This window comes from Phyllostomus hastatus, unplaced genomic scaffold (genome assembly GCF_019186645.2).
Source record: "Phyllostomus hastatus isolate PE091 unplaced genomic scaffold, TTU_PhHast_1.1 phas_scaffold_216, whole genome shotgun sequence".
NCBI lineage: Eukaryota > Metazoa > Chordata > Mammalia > Chiroptera > Phyllostomidae > Phyllostomus > Phyllostomus hastatus.
In genome coordinates this window covers 14,231,418-14,253,146 of record NW_025334018.1, presented here as the reverse complement: position 1 = coordinate 14,253,146, position 21,729 = coordinate 14,231,418, and the positions used below count along the sequence as shown (strand labels likewise).

The following is a 21,729-nucleotide window of genomic DNA, read 5'->3' as shown; positions in this document are numbered from 1 at the left end:
CCCATGGAATCTGACATAAGCTGATTGCTCATACTGGTCATTTTATTTACATTTCTGAATGGGAGGGATTTCAATACTCATAAAATATCTAACTGACTTATTATTTTTCATCTGTTCTCCCAGAGCAGCTATTATAAAATAGGCACAGAGACAGAAGTCTCAACTTGTATAACTGGTTAAGTAAGCAACCAGGGAAAAATTATTGCTCAAAAGCAGTTTTTAAAAAATTCAATAAGGAGCTTGTGGCTAAACAAGAGATATGGTTACTTTCAATGTCATCTGAAAGATAAAAATTAAGTAACCGTATTCTTTATCTTAATCTTTATCTGTCCCAGTCCTATGGGAGTAGATGGTACCTTCACAGGAACTCAGTGGCCCAGAGTTTACTTAAGTCTTTCTCCAGAGACCCAACATTCACAGACACAGTCTGGTATCAATGCGAGCACAGGTAAATGGGTGAGAGTGGGATTCTCCTTATACTGTGCCTAATGACATTTCAATGTCATAAATATCAATGTGCCTAATGACATTTCCCCTGTGAGAAGAAAGAACTGTCCAGGATGCAGAATTGATCAGCAAAATTCAGCTTAAAGGAGAGGGAAAAGGAGACTTATTTTGGTGCCTTAATCCAATATCCTTTTACTATTTTTAAAATTAACATGATTTGTGCCCATTAACAGAATCGGTGACTTTGGCTTTGATGGAGCTTTGGCATTAACAGTGGGCGCTGGGAATTCCGAGTGGCTCTTTCTCAATCTCTCTCCACAAAGCCCATTTTAGTCTTAACCCGAGCTAGCCCACCCTGCTTCACAATGACACGGCACTATGTCACGCTCTAAACCAGGATGTCCCTTAGCGCTTACTAATCTGTCATTATGAAGAACGAGAAGGTATAAACGAAAAAGTTGAAAATGTATGAGTATGGAGGCTTTTGCCTTATGGCCGCTAAGTAAATCTGAGGCGAGACATTCCTTATTTAAATTTTGAATTGTGGAGTGCTTCATTTTTTTTGATAAATTCTAAACTTCAGATAAATATAATGAATACCACTGTTCACAAAAACATGAACTTTGCTAGTTAGTTGTAAAGATGAAAGTCCTCCATGTCTCATTTTTAAAAATAAAAATAAAGAGACCTCTTGTTTGACTAAAAGGAATTCTAACCAATAAATTCTTCTAAAAAGAAAAGTCTTCATGAGTCTAGATTGACTTTTTGGGTCATTAAATCTTGTATGAGGCATGTGAAAATAGCTCATTGGTCACTTCTACTCAAATGAATCAATATGCAACGATGAAATAATCTATTGTTGTGGCAGTAGCCTCTGTCTTATACTAGTGCATCTCTGCCTGTCTCAAACCCCCTACCCCCGGAGTGTGAGTTATTTGTGAACCAGACTGTATTTTGTACTTCTCAAAGGTACCCAATAATGATCTGTTCACTGAGTGAATGAACAAATGAATGAATTCATTGGTATTAACATCTAAATTAATAAATTCAAATATCAAAAACTTAAGTCACAGAATAACCAGCACCATATTATAGCATGTTCTAGAACAATAGTTAATATATTGTTCAATGCTGAGTCTCTTTAAAAACCAAATTTTGAAAACAAATTAAGATAAGCCCTATTGGAGTCCTTTCATTCAATAAGCCTCTACTGAAAAAATAATCTTTTCAGGGTATCCAGAACTGAACTGCATGTTCTAGGGCATTTTTTTAAAGACGGTATTACGGTAGCTAAAGTATACCAAGAGCAAATTAGGAAGAGAAGTCTGCAAAGTTAAGGCTTAGTTGAATTAGAGTCCCTAGGCTACCAATAAAGGCTAATTCCCAAGGGGGTCACAGTCAAGTAAATAAAAAATCCAGCTGAATTTTATCAGAAGGCAAAGTTTCAACTCTGAGTACCCCAGCAACCCAGGATGAATTATGTATAAGATTAGTACAGTGCCTACATCCACACCCCGGCCAGAGAACATTCTTCTATCTCACTGTGACTGAAGGAAAAACAGCAATGTGTTTGCCTGCCAAGAATAGTTGCAGCTATACTCAGATAGGAGTCTAACAACACTGAGGGATTAAAATTTAATTGTAAAGCTGCTGCTACCTGGGAGTGAAAGCTTGGACTCTGGCTTCAGAAATAAACTGGGGATCCAGCATAGTGAATAGATGAAAACCAGAGGTGGAATGTTATTAACAGAGTGTGAGAATATGCTCCCTTCCTAAATTCTTCCCCAAACTTCTTCTCTCTCTGTATATCATAGTAATAATATGCAAGAGTGCTTAATGGGAAGACAGGCCTTTGCCATGCTTTGAAGAACAGACACACATTTCATTTCCAGAAGGCTGGAAATTACAGGATGAGGTCAGAGGGTGGTTATGTGGTCTGAATTTCCCTGAATATCAGTTCTCTTAATTTTGTTGAGCATCATCTGAGCCCAAATAGTTTCTTCTTTTGAAGCTGGCTGTCAAGACAGAGCTAAGGCAATCTTAATGTTATTACAGAACTAAGAGAGGTAATTGAATTTTTTCCTCAAATTCAGATAGGATACCATTAACCCCAATCTTTTACTAGGCCTCATCAGCATTGAAGAACACACCCTATTGATACAACTACTAGAAGTACATTTGCTACCCAAAACTCCTAATTTAGCAAAAAAAAGCCCAAATGATGATATTTTAGACCAACAGTTTATTCTTCTCTGTTAACAGCCCCCGCCATGATCCTTCACAAACTAACCTTTTGATTTTGAAAGAAGAGTGGGTTGAAATGTAAGATATATATCTTCTTACTTTACATTAAAGCTTTTTTTTAACCATTTCAGAGAGCCAATTGTATTCTTTCTGAATCATTACAAACCATTGCCTACTGTTTCTTTAGCACTACTGCCCATAGTAGACAGAGAGGCTGAAGTTCTCTGTGTACGTGACATAAATGACCTGTGTTCTTTAAGTGGCTTACTAGCGAGAACCAGAATGAAATTAGAGGGAATCAGTTTGAAGACAGAAGCAAACGTGCATTCTTTAAAGCATCCAAGTCCACCGAAGAGGCCCATACTGCACAGAGATCTCCGGGCAGCTTATTTGTCTGCTTGCGTCTCTGCCCTTGCAGTGAGCACTGCTGTACTCTCAGTGCCCTCTCCACTCTCTTCACTTAAAACTCTTCTCCACATTAATCTCCGGTAGGAAGACTGCCTTAGAAATCCATTTTACCATCACCACTCCACCATTCTGTAACCCCGCAGCATACTGTTTTTGGTTTAAAATGTATTCTTTTGTACTTGTTTGGGAATTAAGTTGTGAAGTGCCATATATACCATGGCTAACGGGCCACCCATTGTGTGATTTCGAGCTGATCACTTCACTTGACCTTGACCGACTCAGACTTCCCCATAACACTGGACGAGCACAATGTACCTCCAATGGCCCTGGTCAGAATAAGTGAGAGCGTAAGTACAACCTCTTAGAAAAAAGATAACAACTAACTGCAGTCCAAATTATTCTTGGGTTAGAATTATAATACATTATTGATTCTTTTGAGCATTACAAATTTGATTGGTAGGGGAAGGAACTAAGTTCCACTCAAGAAAAGAGGTATAAAGCTATTCAAGATTATAGTTTTCTTCTGCAACAGTAAAAAAGAAATTGAGACAACTGTAATTAGAACAATTAAAAAAGAATAATTTTCTTCTGTATCACATTGTTTTCTCCATTTAGAGGAAGGACTATGATGAGTCTCCAAAACACAGAAATGTTTTCTGAAGCAAAACCCAGCAGGTTTCCTAATGTGAATTCTAACATCACTAGTGCAGTGGGTCTCGCACAGCGATTTAGGCCAGCGTCTAGGCACAGCTCTTCTAAACACGCTGCGCAGTTGCTTTGGCCCACGTGCCGATGACCGAGCAATAAATAGATTAGCAGCAGTTACTGACAGGACGTCCCACACTTTTGCACGGAGACTTTTACTTGGAGAAGGAAAATGATTCAATTACTGCCAAATAAATTCAGGGACAGCTTTTGTGAACTTCATCTTTGGCAAACACATGTTAATAGGAAAAGAGAGTGCTTTCCACAAACTTCAAAACTAAATTGAACCCTGGGGAAGGGACATAGACATGCATTAAAAAGTACATTGTCCGCTTTTATTCTTTTTTCCTTTGAAGAGTTCATGACTAGAAAATTTGGATAAAGAATAACATTAGTGATTTCACAAATTTCTTGCCCTGGTTCTTTTTGAAAGAGAATAATGAGAAGGAAGTATGAGAAACAATACCCTTAGAGAAAACAGGGGACATCTTTCTCTTGCTACAAATATGTCAATTAATAAATGAAATCAAAAGTAGAATGTGCCAGACTGCCCAAATAAAGACTTCACTGGCACTAACAATGGAACAAAATATAAATATTTAAAATTCTGACCTGCAACACAATAGGCTCATTTTATTAGCAGGATAATCTTTGGGAAAATACTTCAGATATATTGCTGGAAGTAGCATAATTACAGAATAATATTTTATAGAACTATAAGCTTAGTAACAATTCAAGACATTTTAAAAACTGTATCAGTTTTTATGAACTTGAAAAATAATTAGTTTTCAAAGTGAAGAAACTTATCTTATTTGTCAGTTTAATTCCTGCATGTGGCCCTATGTATTCAATAAAGAAAATTATAACTATCAGATGTTTTTATTATTAATAAATCAAGTTAAATGGAGGATATTAAAAAACCTTTCACTCACAGATTTCATGCCACTTTTTATGACAATGGAAAATATAAAAACCTTTAAAAATAATATTTTTTCTATTAGTATATATCAACATATAGTTACAATTTCCTATCAACTTCCCTAGTTCTGAGGACATGTTTGCCCTGGAAATATGATGAGAATAGTTGACAAACCTCAAAAATTTTGATCACTATTCAGTAAAAGACATTTTGGCATATATAACTGCTTATTATTTTTTAAAATATAATTCGGAGAGAAAAATGTTAATTATTTTTGGGCAGGGACTAAAGAAACCCCAGTGAGACATTCTGTAGAGAGGTCTTTCGTTAGTATAACATCTGACCTTCTATATCTTTGGAAATCGTGCAACTTGGCTAATGTAGCCCTTAAAGAATTAATCAAGCAGATTGTTAGGCCCTAGTTACAGTGGAGCCAGCCAATTATGAGTTGCTCAGAAATTCATCACTGGCATGTCCAACCACATTTTCCCACATAAAGATTAGAAGAAGTATGTGGAAACAGGGCCCATTCCCACCCCAGCACAGCTATAATACGTGTTCAGTGAAACAAATGTCAACAAAGTTTTGCCTTAGTGAAACAAACAATTTATTTGGGAATCTTTCTGATTCCTTTCTTTACCATAACACTTTTTTTTTTTTTGGCCAACATTACAACTAAATAGTTAAAACCAAATTAGGGATTTTTATTTTCAAACACCCTCCTGAATTCAGAGCACTAAAGTCACATGCCACAAGCCTGAATTCATCAGTAAGTGACTGAAATCCCTAAAGACCAACACTATCTTTTCACTGTTGTGATAACACCCTCCCAAGGCTTACTAAGAAGAAAGCTTTGCTTGCAATAGAGAAGTGAGAGGGGCCAGAGTAGATGAAGACTGGCTCTCTAAGGAGAGGGCAGTGCTGCTCTTACATAAAGAAGCTCCTTTCAGATAAGCAGAATCAGATTCCAGTTCATTTGGTTTGCTGGCTACCCTTACTTTGAACCCTCATATTTAACCCAGCAGGCTTCAAAGCAGGTGAGAAAATGACCTACCACTTAAAAGCAACTTTTCCTTTTTCAGGAATTCTGACCTTGGAGAACATCAGCTCTACTATCAGCACATTCCACATCTCCAGGGATTTACGCAATTTTTTTCATTGCCCTATGTCCAATGTCAGGCTAAATTTTATCTCAGCCAGGAAAGAAATCAGAAAAAAAAAGTCCTAACTCACTGAAAATGAAGTCTTATTCCATATCACTTTATACCACACAAAAGGAGAAAGGGAATGAAAATCACGGACCATTCTAGTTTGTTCCCTTCCATTTATCAAAATCTGATACACAGTGAGGGTTATTAAGAATCATTTATCCTTAGTGCCTTGCTTCACAAAAAAGCAGTTTTTGTTAACAAATACATCTTAACAAATTCAAACTGAATTTACTTTAGCATGTGAGCTAATACAAAAAGATATTAGATGAGGAAGAGACAATGGTAACAATGAAAGAAATTTAGGACATTTACTTAAATTGCTTTGCCTTACTAACAGAAGACAGTATGTTTCAAACAAAATTTTTCATTTGTTTCTACTGTATTTAGCCATCAAATATCTGACTTAATTGAAAATCCTAACTTAGGCAGTTGAAAATCTAATAGGTTCTATTCTACAAGACAGTTTGCCACACCTAGAATGTGAAACACTTCTCCCCTTTGTATGGTCCACATATACATAAGGTATTGGAAGTATAGTACTCATAATATTGCTCAAATGGTTACACCACCATTTATACTGCAGTTTGTATGGGACATGCATTTTGAATTTACTCTCAGGACATAGCTCTCCCAGACGTGAAAGGGGGAGGATTTCCTGCTAAGCTGCACTTCGGTGACAATGACAGTGACAGTGGTGACGACAGCTAACACTCACCTGGTTTTTACTATGGGCAGACACGGCTCTAAACACTTGACATATTTTAAACTCATTTTAACCCTCACACACACACACACACACACACACACACACAAAACTTGTGAGGTGGGACTATTCTTATTTTACAGTGAGGGGGAGAAAAGGGTAAATAACATACGGGACACTGCACAGCTGATTAGCATCAGGGTTGAACTTCAAAGAAAAGCGGCCTGGCTCCAGAGCCTACCCTCACAACCATTCAGCAATGCTGCCCTTCTCTCCCTTGATAAGACAGTACTCTCCAGGTGTTCTAAATTCCTCTTTTGGGGTAGAGCAGAGCATCACTGCTCGTTTTCAAGTACCTAAGGGTCACCTAGGGATCTTGTGAAAGTGTAGATTCAGGAGGTCTGGAGTGGTGCCTGAGGTTCTGCAGTTCTAACGAGCTCCTGGCCGTGGATGGTGACGCTCCCAGTGCATAGACACACTGTGCTAAGTGGTAAAGAGGTGGGATGTGAGCCTCTTGTTTCCTTGCTAGCTGGCTGGCCAGATGTTGAGTCAAAACGTTATGTCTAGAAGCTGGAGACGGCTCATTCCATAATTATTTTCTATTAATTCTTTTTTTAAAAATAATCACTAAGTCCTTTTTTTATTCATTGATTTTTTACAGAGATGGAGAAACATTGATTTTGTTGTTCCATTTATTATGCATTCATAATGCATAAATCCTATGTGCCCTGACCGGGGACTGAATCAGCAATGATGGCATATCAGGATGCCACTCTAACCAACTGAGCCAGCCGGCCTGGACCATTTTCCATTAGTTCTGAAATGAAACCTGCCCTGGAGCTTCTGTGTACCAAATATTGGTTTGTAGATAATTTCAGTAAATACTTAGCTTTTAGGAACTTAAAATGCGTATGTGAAGGCCACAGGGACTGACTGTAAAAGTTGGCTGTCGGGCACGTTTTTAACACTGTATATCACCGACTATACAAATACCAAAAGATAGTAAATAAATGCCTGTTCACTATTCATGAACTAGAATCACAGTAAATTAATAACTTTTGGCCTAAAAAAGAAGCTTCCACTTTAAAATTATGATTATTTATTCTCAGACTCAGCTAGAGGGAGCGCTAAGGAGCTTGTGCATTGCAACCTTAAAGCCTCTGCTGGCGCACCAGTGGTCTCTCAGGGAGAGGCAGACACCGCATGCTAACATCAATGGGCAGAGCAGACAGTGAGCACACTCCGCGTTAATCTTAGGCAATACCTCATGGAAGTCCACTGCAATAGCTGCCACGTCTCTATCCCAGATTGCAGATCTCCCTCCGAGCTCTATTTCACCCCCTTCCCACTGTCCTGAGAGAAACCCAATATTGAAGTAGCTCTCTCATGGCTTGCCTGTGATCTCAAACATACAGCTGCATATTTTTCCCAGTTGTTACACGGATGGGATTCCCTCTCTAGTTCATTTTTTCCCATGCCAGACTACCCAGCAAGGTCATCTCAGTTTGAGGTGCACTCACTCCCCGCTCGGCACAACTGCAAACAACAGAGTTATGGTATGATCACCAAGCTTCCTTTTCACACTGAAAGAAAATAAGATAGTCAGTTTCCAACCCAAATATCTATAATCCCTGAACAACAGTGGAAAGTCATTCTTCTTGAAGCTTGACCCAAAATCAAGTGTGGTCTCAGACTCCTAGGCCTACAGCCAGTGGCAACTTAACACATTATACAGTTGACCTTCAGGGAAAAAGGGAAACCAGTGCTCTTTACTGCTGGTGCCAGAAGAAAACCAACTAATCTTTAAGGCACAAAATAAACTATTCTTAAGGCAGGAAAAGAAACTGTAAGGAAACAGGGATTTAGAATGGAGGTATTTACAGAAAAATACAGAAATTATATTACCAAGTGAAGGCTAGTGTTTTTATGGTTCTTAGTGCTTTTCAAATTGGGAATAAATGAATCGTGATTTTCTTCTTGGGTTTGAACTCTTATTACTTGGTAAAAATGCAAAGAAGTACAAGAAAGACACATTTGTTAAAGGCTTAGAAACTTAAAGGGACTTATTTTTGGTAATTCTACTTTAAGCCAGTGATATTAACTTCTAAGTTTACGTCAAAGAGTAAGTAATCATGAGATAGCCTCTCTAATACCAGCCCTCAAGTGCTTCCTGGACCTGGATCAGGAAACGGGGAAATATTTTAAAAGTAAAGCGCAAAACTGAAAATAAAGGTCTGTACGTGGTTGTGCATTCAGCTTTGGGGAAGATCAATAAGAACAGGCAAATATAATAACAGGGAAAACCTCTGAGTGAAGAGGCACGTCCTGTCCCCAGGGCAACTGTCCTAGCTGTCCCATCTTAGCTACGTGCTCTCCATCTTAGTCACATTCTTACATTTAAAGTTCAGCAAATACTGAGAACTAATAATTTCATTTAAATTTTAAAAGTCAAAGAGCTTGTTTACAAAATAGGGATGTTTTTTTGAATGCCAAAGAAAATGTATTTAAAAGAACAGGATTATTTTTTAGTTAGTAACAAGTGCTATCTCTACCACCAAAAATTATCTACAAAGACCAATTTTAAAATACTATGCCATTGTATTCTTCAAACTTTTAGGCAACAAAAATATAACTCAAATCACCAAAAATTTATGTTTGATATGTTTATGGCAGCAACTTTACAAATCAATTCCTGTAATTTATTAAAATAAGTTTCACCCACTGCTCAACTGGTTTAGTACAAACACATCAGAGAGAGTTTCTTTTGTGTTTACAGATACTCCACACAAGTCCTTGAGATCATACTTACAGCTTTAGCAAAAACACCCATGATTTCAGGAAACTGGTGTGTGAGAAGAGCTATCATTGCTGTAGAAGAACACAGTCCTGCTGTGAAATGGATGAAAAAAGGAAGCTCCTTCTTTGGGTAAACAGAAACATGATGAAAGGCTGCAAGGGAGAAAAGGTAGAAGTGGGTTTTATTTCAGAATACAGTGTAAGTCTTAATATTTTCAAACAAAATCTATTTTTAAAAACCAAAATGGAAATTAATTAAAAACAACAAAAAAAGAACAAGTCTCTGGCCAAGCAAGAAGAAAGTCATCGATAATTTATTCCGGTATCCACAGCGTATTTACGTAGCCAGATACTGTGCTGGGGACTGGGACTAGGATGGTATCGTGGGAAAGAACATTAATTGTAAAGTCATGCTGAGGTGGGTTTGAAAAAAAGCTTTGTCACTTATTAGCTGTGTGATCTTGAATAAGTTGCTAAACCCTCTATTAGTTGCTATGGAGTTGTTATGATGAACTTTGTAAGCCCTTAATAAATGTCAGTGATTATAATTCTTGCTGTTTGAGAGCTCAGAGACAAGTATAGTGATCAAGAGATGGACATATGGTTGGAGATTTCCCAAAACCATCAGTTACTAATTTTACCCAGTTATTCTATATGTGGCATTTCATTGAGCAGTATAAAAATCAAAGTAGAATACTAAAGCCCTAAGATTCTGAATATAAGTGAAGTCCCTTGTCTTATTTTACCACATTTAAACATTTACTCAGATATTTTTCTAATAATTGGATATTCCATTACTAATAGTATTCAAGTACTGATATTTTATTCAAAATTTGAACATACTTGAATAACAATGTTGAGATGAGCTTATGACAATGCTTCTGCTTGGCACACAGTAGGTGCTCAATAAATGTCTGTTGAACTGAAAGCTACTCTGGGTTTTCATTAGTCCAGGAAGTTGACTGCTCAGAGCTGGACACAAACCCAGGAATTCCTGATGTAATATCCTACATAAGTAAGGGATGACTAATTCAGTGCTGAATCAAGGTCAGCTATAAATTTCACTTTTTTAAACATAATGATTCACAGAGAATATTACACCTAAGTTTCCTTCAGTAGACATGATATTTTTATGTCTTATACTATATTCATAAAGTATATACCCAAAACCAAACTCATTAATAATGTTAAAAATTTCCAGGTCCTTGAGCCATGTTTAAAGTGAAAGCACAACAAATCTAATTTTAAAAAAAATTTAGAAACATTAGAGCTGTGGACAACACTGTGCTTTCAGCACCCAAAACCAGCACTCCTTTTTGCCCCATCCCTCAGCCAGGAGAGGCCAACTCCTTCCAGCAAACGTAGAAACAAATCATAGTATTTTCAAAGACAGGGAACGAATACTTATGTCTACCAATGGTTACTATAATTGCTATCATGTGAGATATAGCAAAATTAATATTGATTAAACTGTACAGCATTTTATGTTTTAAGAAGTACTTTTTAACATATATTACTTTAAAATTGTGTTAATAACCCTAAGAATAGTATTATTTCCACTTTATAAGGCAGAAAACTGTACAGCGGTATAACATAATTTCCTAAAATATGAGACCTAATAATTTATTTTTGCATTACTTTCTGTAGATTCGTTTGTCAGTCAATGTTTGGCTAATACATCAATATAATGAATGACTAGCACAGAAACACTCCCTTGGAAGTAAATTTCATCACTGGCTTGTAGAGGAAAATTTATCAGGAGGCATAAAAGACAACTAAATAGCTATGTGAACTAAGGGAATAGTTCAAGTCTGAACTTATGAGGTTCATAAGCAAATTCCAGAATGCTGTAAGTAATATCAAGGTTGAAGGAGAATTGAAACAAAAAACATTAAGTACTCCTGAGTATTAGAACTCCACATTATTAAAAATGTGTTCCTTCTACCACAGTCAGAGACAGAAAAAATACCCTAAGAACATAATATAATCAAACAACGCCCCCCTGCCCAGCATATCTCTCCTCCCCAATCTCCTGGAATTTGCAAATGAGTGGCACCCTAGAAATAATAAAGGCCTGCCAAGAAGCAAATTGTCTGTTCTTACAGCCTGTGGCTCTGATAACACCTAATAATAACCCCGACCTTATTCATATTACTATGTAAAGTTGGCTTTACATCAGGCAGCCTTTGTAATGATTTGGGGGGCGTTATTTTAGGCTAACACATTTAGCCTAAAATAATACACTTTTGAATATTGATGTTCCTTAAGTAGAGATTTGTTCCTTCGCCTTAAATAGCCTCGTTAAAAAAAGAAAAACAAAACCTTGTTCCTATTAAAATGGAAAAACAACAAGAATAATTACTGCCACCACCATCCTAGGAAAGAAAATAAAATTTCTCTCACCAATGACCTTCTAATTGCCAAAGTCAATAGATTCTTCTCAGTAATTACATACCTTACTTAGTATCTCAGATACTCCTCCTCATTTGAAAATGTTTTCCTCCTTTTAGTTTCTAGGATATCTAGTTCTGCTTCTTGTCCTGTCTCTCTGACCACTCCTTCACGGAATCTTCCAAACTCCTTATCAGCCACCCATTCCTTAGACATTTTTGTACCCCCATGGTTCTACCCTTAGTTTACTTCTCAGGCTACACAGTTTCCCTTAGTGGTATCATTCATGCCTAGAAAATTATCACTAGGCAATAAAATACTTCATTTTAAATTAACATGTGTATGTGTATAAATGGGTATAACACATGAAATGCACTGAACTTATTTACTTCCCCCACTCCTATTCCCAAACCCGTTCTTCCTGCTGTATGATGAATTTACCATTCAAGTCACCCAAGTCAGATTTAGGAATCATCCCTGACCTTGGAGAGCTAGGCACTCCCCATTTTAGCTTCCTTATAATCTACTCCATACATACAGCATTTAGCACATTGCTTATCAGTCTTTCTATTAACCTGTGAGCAACTTCGGAGTTCAGAGTCGGTAAGGAGGAAGAGGTACTAATAGTTAACATTTCCACTGAGTATGTACAATGTACCTTATGGTAAACATTATAGGTATTCATAGAGGAACAGTAAAGAGAGTCCTGGCCTTCAAGTTTAAAATCCAGAAGGGGAAGAGTACGAAGTACACAAAGTACTTCAATAGTTCAAAGAAAGGAGAGATAACTTATCTCAGAGGATGGAAGAAAATAAAAGACCCTGGGAGAAAAATATCAGCACACTCAATTTATATAATCTCTCCTACATTTTCATCTGTCTGTTTGAACTTTTCAGCTCATTAAGTCTGATGCTTGTAAAAGTACAACTTTCCTTCCTAGACTTCAATTCTAATGGCCCCAGAATTGCAAAAACTATGGCATAGGTTTATATCGTATAAGGAAACATGGTACTAGTGTTTATTACCTTCGGGCTTATTGGTAAAATCATAAAAAGCAAAGTTAACAGAAGTTCACCAGCTCACAGAGAAGTGGGCGGAGGACAGGGAGTGAGCGGAGACAAAGCCAGGCGGACTGCTGGTGGGGCAGGCTGGCTGCCCGGGCAGTGAGGCGGTGGCCTCGGCAGTCACACCCCTGTATGCGTCTGCTTCTGCTCCTAACTTTCCGACCACTCTTTTAAAATTGGGAAACGTAGTCTGTCCAGCTTCATTCTTCTTTGTGAAGATTGTTTTGCCTCTTGTGGGTCCTTTACCTTTTTGTATAAATGTTGGGATCAGCTTGTCAATTTTTGCAAAATTCCTGCTGGGATTTTGATATGGATTGTACTGAATCTATAGATCAATTCGGAGAGAACTGCCATATAAGTAATGTTGGGTCTTCCACTCCATAAACATGGAATGTCTTTCCATTTATTCAGATTTCCTTTAAATTTTCTCATCAGTATTTTGTAGTTTTTAGTGTATAAATCTTATACTTCTTTTGTTAAATTTATTCCTAAATTGTTTGCTCTGTGATTAGAACTATATTTAAAATGTCAACTTTGGACTGTTCATTGCTAGTATATAAATATAAATATAAATATAAATATAAATATTGAGTTTTGTATGTTGATATTATATTGTGTAACCTTGCTGAACTTGTTTATTATAAAGTTCTAATAGTACTTTTATGGGTTTCTTAGAATTTCCTACATAGAAAGTCGCCATCTATGAATAAAGACAGTTTTATTTCTTCTTCTCCAATGTGAATGCCTTTTGTTTCTTCTCCTTGCTTGATCGCACTGACTAGATGCCCCAGTGCAGTGCTGGGAGCAGAGGGGGGAGCAGACACCCTTGCCTTGTTCCCGGTCTCAGGGGGAGGTGCTCAGTTCTCCACCATTAAATACGGCGTTAGCTGTGCGTCTTTCATAGATGCTCTTTATTGGGTTGAGAAAGTTCCCTTTTTTTCCCTAGTTTGTTCAGAATTTTTATTATGAGTGGGTGTTGAATTTGTGTCAAATATTGTTTTTAATCTATTGTCCTTTATTCTATTAATATGGTACATTCCATTTGTAGATGTTAAACCAACCTTGCATTGTGAGGTAAACCCTCCTTGGGCATGGAGTATAATCGTTTTTATGTGTTGCAGATTAAGTTTGCTACTATTTGGTTGAAGATGTTTATGTCTCTATTCATAAGGGATACTGTTCTACAGTTTTCTTGTAATGTCTTTGTCTGGATTTGGTATCAGGGTAACACTGGCATCACAGAATGAATTGGGAAGTATTCTTTCCTCCTTTATTTTCTGAAAAGAGTGTGTAAAGTATTGATAATATTTCTTTCTTAAATGTTTGTAAGATGCCTGCCCTTTTTAATATCTTTAATCTTTGTGTCCTTCGTTGCATCTAGCATAGGCTTTTACTCCAAAAACATTGGGGAATTATATTATGCAAATCCATCCAAGAAATGGCTAAAATAATATATAAACAGTATCCTGAATTTTAGCCAAAGGTACTTTGATAATGGAGAACACTGTGGAAAACAATCTTACCACCACTTCTAAGTTTAGGAAAGACACAGTATTTACTTACTAGGTAACAGCTCTCTATCAGCAGTCTCTGTGCAGCCAGGGTAAGGGTAGAACAGATGGCCTTTCTCTAATGGGTATGGTATCATTCTAAAAGCTGAGGGAAAAAATACACATGTTGGTGTTCAATTCACACTTGTTTTCACCTTATACTATATATCAAAGCTATTCTAGAGACATTTTCATAACATTTTCAGGAAACATCTTATGTTTCATCTTTCTTTCTTAGAGACACATTTTAATAAAAGAAACAAGGTAAGCAAAAGAATGACTAAAAGGAAAAGTAAGGTTTATTTAGAGAATAGTGAATGGTCAGGCTGAAATAAAACTAAAGGGAGTACTGGATGACTAAAGGGAGACTGTCTGGGTCCCTCTGGCCTCACTCTTCTTATGACAAACACAACAGACTTGACTCTGAGCACGAATTCCACTTCCTACAGTAATCTTCACAGAACTGCAACACGTATAACTGTTGTGGCCATACTGCTGGCAGCTTAAAAGAGTCCTCGATGGCTTCTAACTTCACATGTGAGATGTCACTGTTTTCTATGAGCAGGGCTTAATTTAGATCGGAGTCACCTAAGTATAACCCTTTGGCCAGACCTGGCCCACTACTGGTTTTGGTAAACAAACTTGTACTAGAATGCAGCTGTGCTTGTTCATTTATACATTCTGTAAAGCTGCTTCCATGCTGCAGGAGTTGGGCAGTTCTGACAGAGACCACGGCCTGCGAAGACAAGCTATTTACCATCTGGTCCTCCAAGGAAAAGTTTACCCACCCTTGATCTGGCCTGTCACCAACTCTTACAGATTTAAAAACAAATTTATTTAATGATTTTTGAGAGACAGAGACAGAGACAGAGGCAGAGGCAGAGGCAGAGGGAGGGAGGGAGGGAGGGAGGAAGGAAACGGGAGGGCGGCAGAGAGAGAGAGAGAAACATGGATTTGTTGCATTCATTAGTTGTTTCTTGCATGTGCCCTGACCAAGGATCAAACCCACAACCTCAGCGTTTTTGGATGGCGCTCTAACCAACTGAGCTACCCAAACAGAGCTTGTAGACTTCTTAAAGCAGGAATTCTTATTCATCTATAAAACTAGCTAAATTGTGATAAGATTTTTGCTTTTGCTTTAATGCCTCTCTCTAAACTTCTATCAAAACATGGATTTTGTTGGGCCACAATAAAAAGTAATTATTTGTCCAACATCCCAGAGAAAATTAGTGATAACACTAGGAAATCATGCATTAACATGATTATTTAGGAAATACAATGTAAGTCACATACTTATTGAAAACCTCCGTCAATGCTAGGCACTGAAGACACATACTAGGTAAATGAGATAGAGTACCTGGTTTTGAAGAGCTTACAGAATACTGGGAAAAAAATCAGAACAAAGTCTAATAACCCAGACATGCAGCTCCTCAGTTTTAGCTGTCCCAGTTTCATTAATCTGTATAGCGTCAGTGACAAGCACAGTGTTTGACCCTGAAGTCAAAGGTTCTTACATTTTCTTGGTTCAAGGACACATGGTGTCCCCTTTCTGTCTTAGTAATTTTTTATGATGCCCATAGGCTGAAAGAAATATCTCACAATTCCACTTATTAGGTAGTGGATCCAAACAGCTTTAAACGTTTATGTTCTAAAAATGTACCAGTGATTTGGAAAAAAAAACTCATAAATTAAAAGAAGAAATCATTTCATTCTAACTAACCATCACTCCTTACTAATGGGTACGTGAGTCTGCTGAGAGCCACACAGCTTCTCAGACCCTGGTACGAGGTTGGACGGTGCTAGCTTCATTTCCTGTTCCACACTGGTTTCTGTGTGGTACTTCTTTTGATCACAAAAACTAACGAAGCCCCACCTTTGCAAAGCTGTGACACAGGAAGAAACAGGGACTGGAGAGCCATCTAACTGTGAAACCATGAGCTACCTAGAGTAATAATCTGAATGGTGTCTGACAGATGTTGATATTGCTGTGTTTCCAGCGAACATTTAAAATACCCCTTGCCGCTCTGTGAATACACTGCAATGCCCCCAAGTGCCTTAGTGCAAAGTTTGGAAACTGACGGGGTTAACCAATTGTAGTGACTGAGCACTGAATTTATTTTTGAATGTGTATGGATAGCAGAGGTGTACTTCCCAAGAGAATTATTATAAGAGTCAACTGATAAAATATTTTGATTGAGCTTCTTCATTTTCTTAGTGATTTTAAAAAGTTACAAATAAGAGATCTGGAAGTTAGTTAAGGAACAGACCAGTTCTCCCAAGAAGATATACAAGTGGCCAATAAACACAGTGACAGATCAACACCACTAATACTAGGACACGCACATCAAAACCACCATTAGACACCATTTCACACCCATTGGAATGGCTATCACTGAAAAACAAAACAAACAAAACAGAAAATAACAAGTTTGATGAGGACATAGAGAAAGCTAAATGCTTGCTTATTTCTAGTGGAACATAAAATGGTGCAACTGCTCTAGAAAACAGCATGGTGGTTCTTCAAAAAATTATACACAGAATTTTCATGATCCAAAAATTCCACTTCTGGGTATATATACCCAAGAGAACTAAAAGCCGGAACCTGAGCAGGTATTTGTACACCCACGTTCACCGCAGCATTATCCACAGCAGTTAGAAGGTGAAACAAATACTCACCGACAGTTGAATGCCTTAGTAAAATGTTGTATATACACACATTGTGGAATATCATTCAGCCTTAAAAAGGAATGAAGTTCTGACACATGCTATAACATTATGCTAAGTGAAACACACCAGATATGAAAGGACAAATATCGTCTGCTCCCACTATATGATATACCGAGAGTAGTCAAACTCATGGAGACAGGAAGTAGAATGATTACCAGGGAGAATGGGAAGAATGGGGAGTTATTGTTGAATGCACACGGAACTTCAGTTTGGGATAATGAAAAAGTTCTGGGGATGGATGCTGGTGCTAGTTGTACAATAATGTGAATGTATTTAATGACACTGAACTGTATACTTTAAAACGGTTAAAATGATAACTTCCATGTTATATGTATTTTACCACAATTTAAAAATTTTAAGAGTAGAATTGATATCAGTTGTGACAAAAGTAGTTTCATGTTATACACAACTGAAAATAAAACAAAACAGTCAAATTTAAAATATATTAGAATAGCACAACCACATTAAAAAGCTTATAAACCAAGGATTATTAGTTATCATTTTCTTTCCTTACAAATATGTAGTTTAAATGAACATGTGACAAAATACCATAACAGTTTCTCATTCTGCTTTTCCTAAATGTGGCAGCAATATAAGTTCATTAAATATCTCTTCTACCAATAAACCAAACATAACACCACTGCGTTCACAATGAAACCAATCTGAACAGCAAATCCTTACAGAAACTCAGACAATCTCATTTAAAAAGACTGCCTGTGAGTGCAATGAATAGTCGGAGAGATCAGGGTTACATTTGGAAAAGAACACTTACTGCCTTCCCACGTACACTGTAACAGATTAAGAGCACCTTCTATCCGCTTCCAGTGCTGAAGATGAAAGAAAGCATAGGCAATTGCTTCACTATCACCCCGTTTCAGAATGTGTTCTGGAGGTAAAATTAGACTTTTCATCTCTAATAAATACTAAAAAACAAAACAAAACACAGACACATCACAGAAAAAAAAGAAAAATTAAATTGCGTTAAATTCAAATATCCACAAAAATGTAGATTCAAATTTTATAAAGTCACAAACATTAAACTAGTTGAAATGACATTCAAGATCCTATTGATAAATGTATATAAAATGCTTTCTATGCAAATTCCAAGGGCGAGAATATTTCTATAGGTAACAATAAGGTGATAAGTGGCTTATATCTAAACTTGCTAAACACGAAATGGAAACTCAAGCTGAGGTAATATGTGAGAGCAATCATTTGTTTTTCCAAAAACTAATTAAGTGTAAAAATTATAAAACACCATTTTGTATCAACACTTTGTGGCAACATTCCATTTTTTTTCTCATTCCCATTTACAAGGGATGGAACTTAATTGTGAAGAAGTTCAATTAAATTAATATTTACGGAGAGCAAAGCACTTGCTTGTTAGATAATACCAAAAAACACTTTTATTGGGGAAACTTTATAATGCAATGAGAAAGATGGAGTTCTTAAATTAATAATTATAACCAGACGGTGCTAAGTGTTTTGTCAGAGGTATAAGAGTGAATATAGGGATAGGGATAGGAAGTACTAATTTTTAAATTTAGTTTTTTATAATAGCCTTATTGAGATATCATTTACATACTTCACAATTCACCCATTCACAATACACGACTCACTGGTTTTCAGTATGTTCGCAGACACGGGCAACGCCAGCACAGCCATATTAGAACACCCCATCGCCTCGGCAGGAAACCCTGTACTCGTCAGTTACCACCCCTGCTCCGCTGTTCCCTCTAAACCCCAGGCAACCAGTGATCTGCTTTCTGCCTCCATAGATTTGCCTAGTCTGGATATTTCACACAAACGGAATCACATAATAGATGGTCTTTTGTAGCAAACTGTTTCTTTCACTTAGTAAACTGTTTTCAAGGCGTATCCACGTTGCAGCATGTATCTGTGCCTCGTTCCTCTTTGTGGCTGAATAATATTCCATTGTATGGATGTAACACACTAGTTTACCCAGTCATCATTTGATGGCTATTTGAATAATGCTGCAAAAACATCCGTGTACCAGTTTTTATGTGAACATTTGTTTCCATCTCTCTTGGGTGTATACCTGGAGTGGAGCTGCTGGGTCATGTGATAACTCTAGGTTTAGGAGGTATTAATTCTGCTTAAGGGGCTGAAAATAAACCTCTTGATGGAATTTGGGATTTGAGCTGATATACAGAGATGGATGGAATGTGGATGAGCGGATTGGGGGTGGGTGGAGAAAAGAACAAGAGGACATATTCAAAGTACAGGGACAACAGTGAACACAGGCACTGAGCCAAGAGAACAAGATGCATTTAAGGGATTAGTGGGTGTGCTTGTTAAAGAAACTATAGCCTATCAATTCTTACTCATAGATGAAATTAAATTCTGTCTTAAATTCTTCAAGAAAATACTTGCCTTAATATTAAAATCCGTAACAAAAACAGTATAGTCACAGTTATCACACTAATCAAATGTACTAATTACATGAAGATGCAAAGTTAATCACTCATACATCATCTTTACTATTAAAGTGCTCAACTTAAAACAAAATCTTTTAAAATTTTTAGTTAGCTGAATACTTCCTGCAAATACTTCCCCTACGAAAATAGGTTTGAAATGATCTCTTTGGTTCTAAATAATGTGATACCAAATTATGTGTCATAAGATTCAAACCACATTAACTTGTTATAAAGTATAAAGAGAGAAACATTCCAGAGGTGTCTCAAAAGATATATTTTCACATTTCAAATTCTAGATTCCTCAGATTATTGCACAAACTAATGAGATAAACAACATAAATTAAATAGTTGAATTTGTGAAAAACACTTTGTAAAACTGCTACAAGCAGGAAGAATCTTCAAAACAAAAGAAGTGCAGTGGTTTCAGTATTTAAGCCTTAGGTGATCAATCAATATGTATGTATGCATCATATTATCATATGTAAAATCGTTGTTCTTATGAAATGTGTCTTTCCAGCACTTACTGAGCTTAACGCCCACCTTTGACGACTCTTACTCCTACACCTCAATAAAGCTGAGGTTCAAGAAAAAAGAATTAATGTTAGTCTTCATGTTTCTGGCTCTCTCCTCAAAGTGTAAGAATGCAATCTGCTCATCAATTTATTTTAGCAGATGTCACAAGCTATGAGATTATTTACTAATCCAGTTTGGGGACTTAACATTTCCCATTCAGTTTCTTAAAGGAATGCAGCAGAGGTTGTGTCCTGGTCAAGCAAAGCCCATTTGCTGCCTGGTTGGGTTTTCTCCCCTTAGTGCCTTGGGCCTATATTCAGGAGGGTAATATTCTTTCTAATCCTCTCTAATCCTTGCCCATTTTTTTAAAACACAGTAAAAGATCACTCGCACCAGGCAGCTGTGGGAAAATGGACTCAAATAGCTGACCTCTGACATGACTCCTTATGCTCCTTGCAAGTGCACGAAGAGCTTCTTCAGTAGGAAGCAAAGAAAATGCAGCCATCACAGTGAAATCTCCATCACCAGAAAGAGTACCTCAGTTTCAGAAGAAAACTTTTTAACACTTAAACCAACTCATTTGTATTAAAATTCTGCCTCATTTTACAGATAGGGAAGACAAAATATACCAAATTATTTTTAATGAGTTTTAGAACCAGGAAGCATTAAACTACTTTGTAGCCACTCAGCAAATGGTAAGCAAAGATATTCAGTTAACAATTATTCAAAAGAACTTACAGAAAAGTCAACCTAATATGTCAAGAAAATAACTTCAAGAGTTTATATGTAAAAATCTTTGTTATTTAATCATTAGTAAATCTTCCTTAGGCCACCTTCATATTTTATTATCATGTCTTACCTACTACCAAATGTCCTTTCCAAAATGGCTTTAAAACAAAGCAAATCCTATTTTTCAGTTTCTAATAAAGCACTAAAATGAAATTCCACCCTCAAAATATAGGGAAAATTTTCAGTTTGAAGAAAATGTACTTAGAGAAGGTAATTATAGGACTGTGACTTATTTTACCACATTCACAAACTGCTATTCAAGAACGTCTGCTCCCCGGCACAGGCTGTAAGTCAGCACCCAACAGAAACTACGTCCTCCATCCTCTGCTGCAGCACCTGGCACGTGATGCTGCCCGGAGTGGGCGCTGAAGTCATTAAAACTGGCTTGATCTGATATACAGAGCTAACGCGTCTTCAAACTCATACTTATATTTCAGTTTCTACTTAAAGACAGTTTCTAAATCTCTGTGCAAACCAAAAAACAAAACAAAACAAAATAAAATGTGCTACCCAGACTTCATTTTTCTACGGAGAAGAATATGAAAGGTTAAAAACTAGGGTGGTTGGTTTTGTCTTTTTTTTTTCTGCTTACAAAAAACACAAACACTGCAGACTTACACAGTAGAAAAATAATATATTACAAGATTGGAAAGTAAAAGAATAAAGGAAATAAAGATAATCTAATTTACATTTTTTGATATTTCCTTAAGGATAACATACCAACTCTATTTTTCTTAAAAATAGGATCAAACTGTCATGCAACTCACTTTTTACTTCACAATACGTCTTAGGAATACATTTTTTCCTGTCTCTGTACAGGTCTG

At 36.9% G+C, this 21,729-nt stretch overlaps 1 protein-coding gene across 5 annotated transcripts in view; it reads right to left on the bottom strand.

Moving 5' to 3' along the window:
• ST7L (suppression of tumorigenicity 7 like) overlaps nucleotides 1-21,729 on the bottom strand; it is a 74,907-nt gene that overhangs the window by 8,913 nt on the left and 44,265 nt on the right. For 3 of the 5 annotated variants that reach the window (XM_045816789.1, XM_045816788.1, XM_045816792.1), the window contains exons 12-14: nucleotides 17,938-18,088; nucleotides 14,452-14,544; nucleotides 9,447-9,586 (exon numbers count right to left, since the gene is read on the bottom strand). In XM_045816789.1, coding sequence (XP_045672745.1) covers nucleotides 9,447-9,586; nucleotides 14,452-14,544; nucleotides 17,938-18,088 — 384 coding nt within the window. Of the gene's footprint in view, nucleotides 1-6,033; nucleotides 8,221-9,295; nucleotides 9,587-14,451; nucleotides 14,545-17,937; nucleotides 18,089-21,729 lie in introns of those variants that run through there. The other 2 variants (XM_045816791.1, XM_045816790.1) reach the window with 2 other exon arrangements.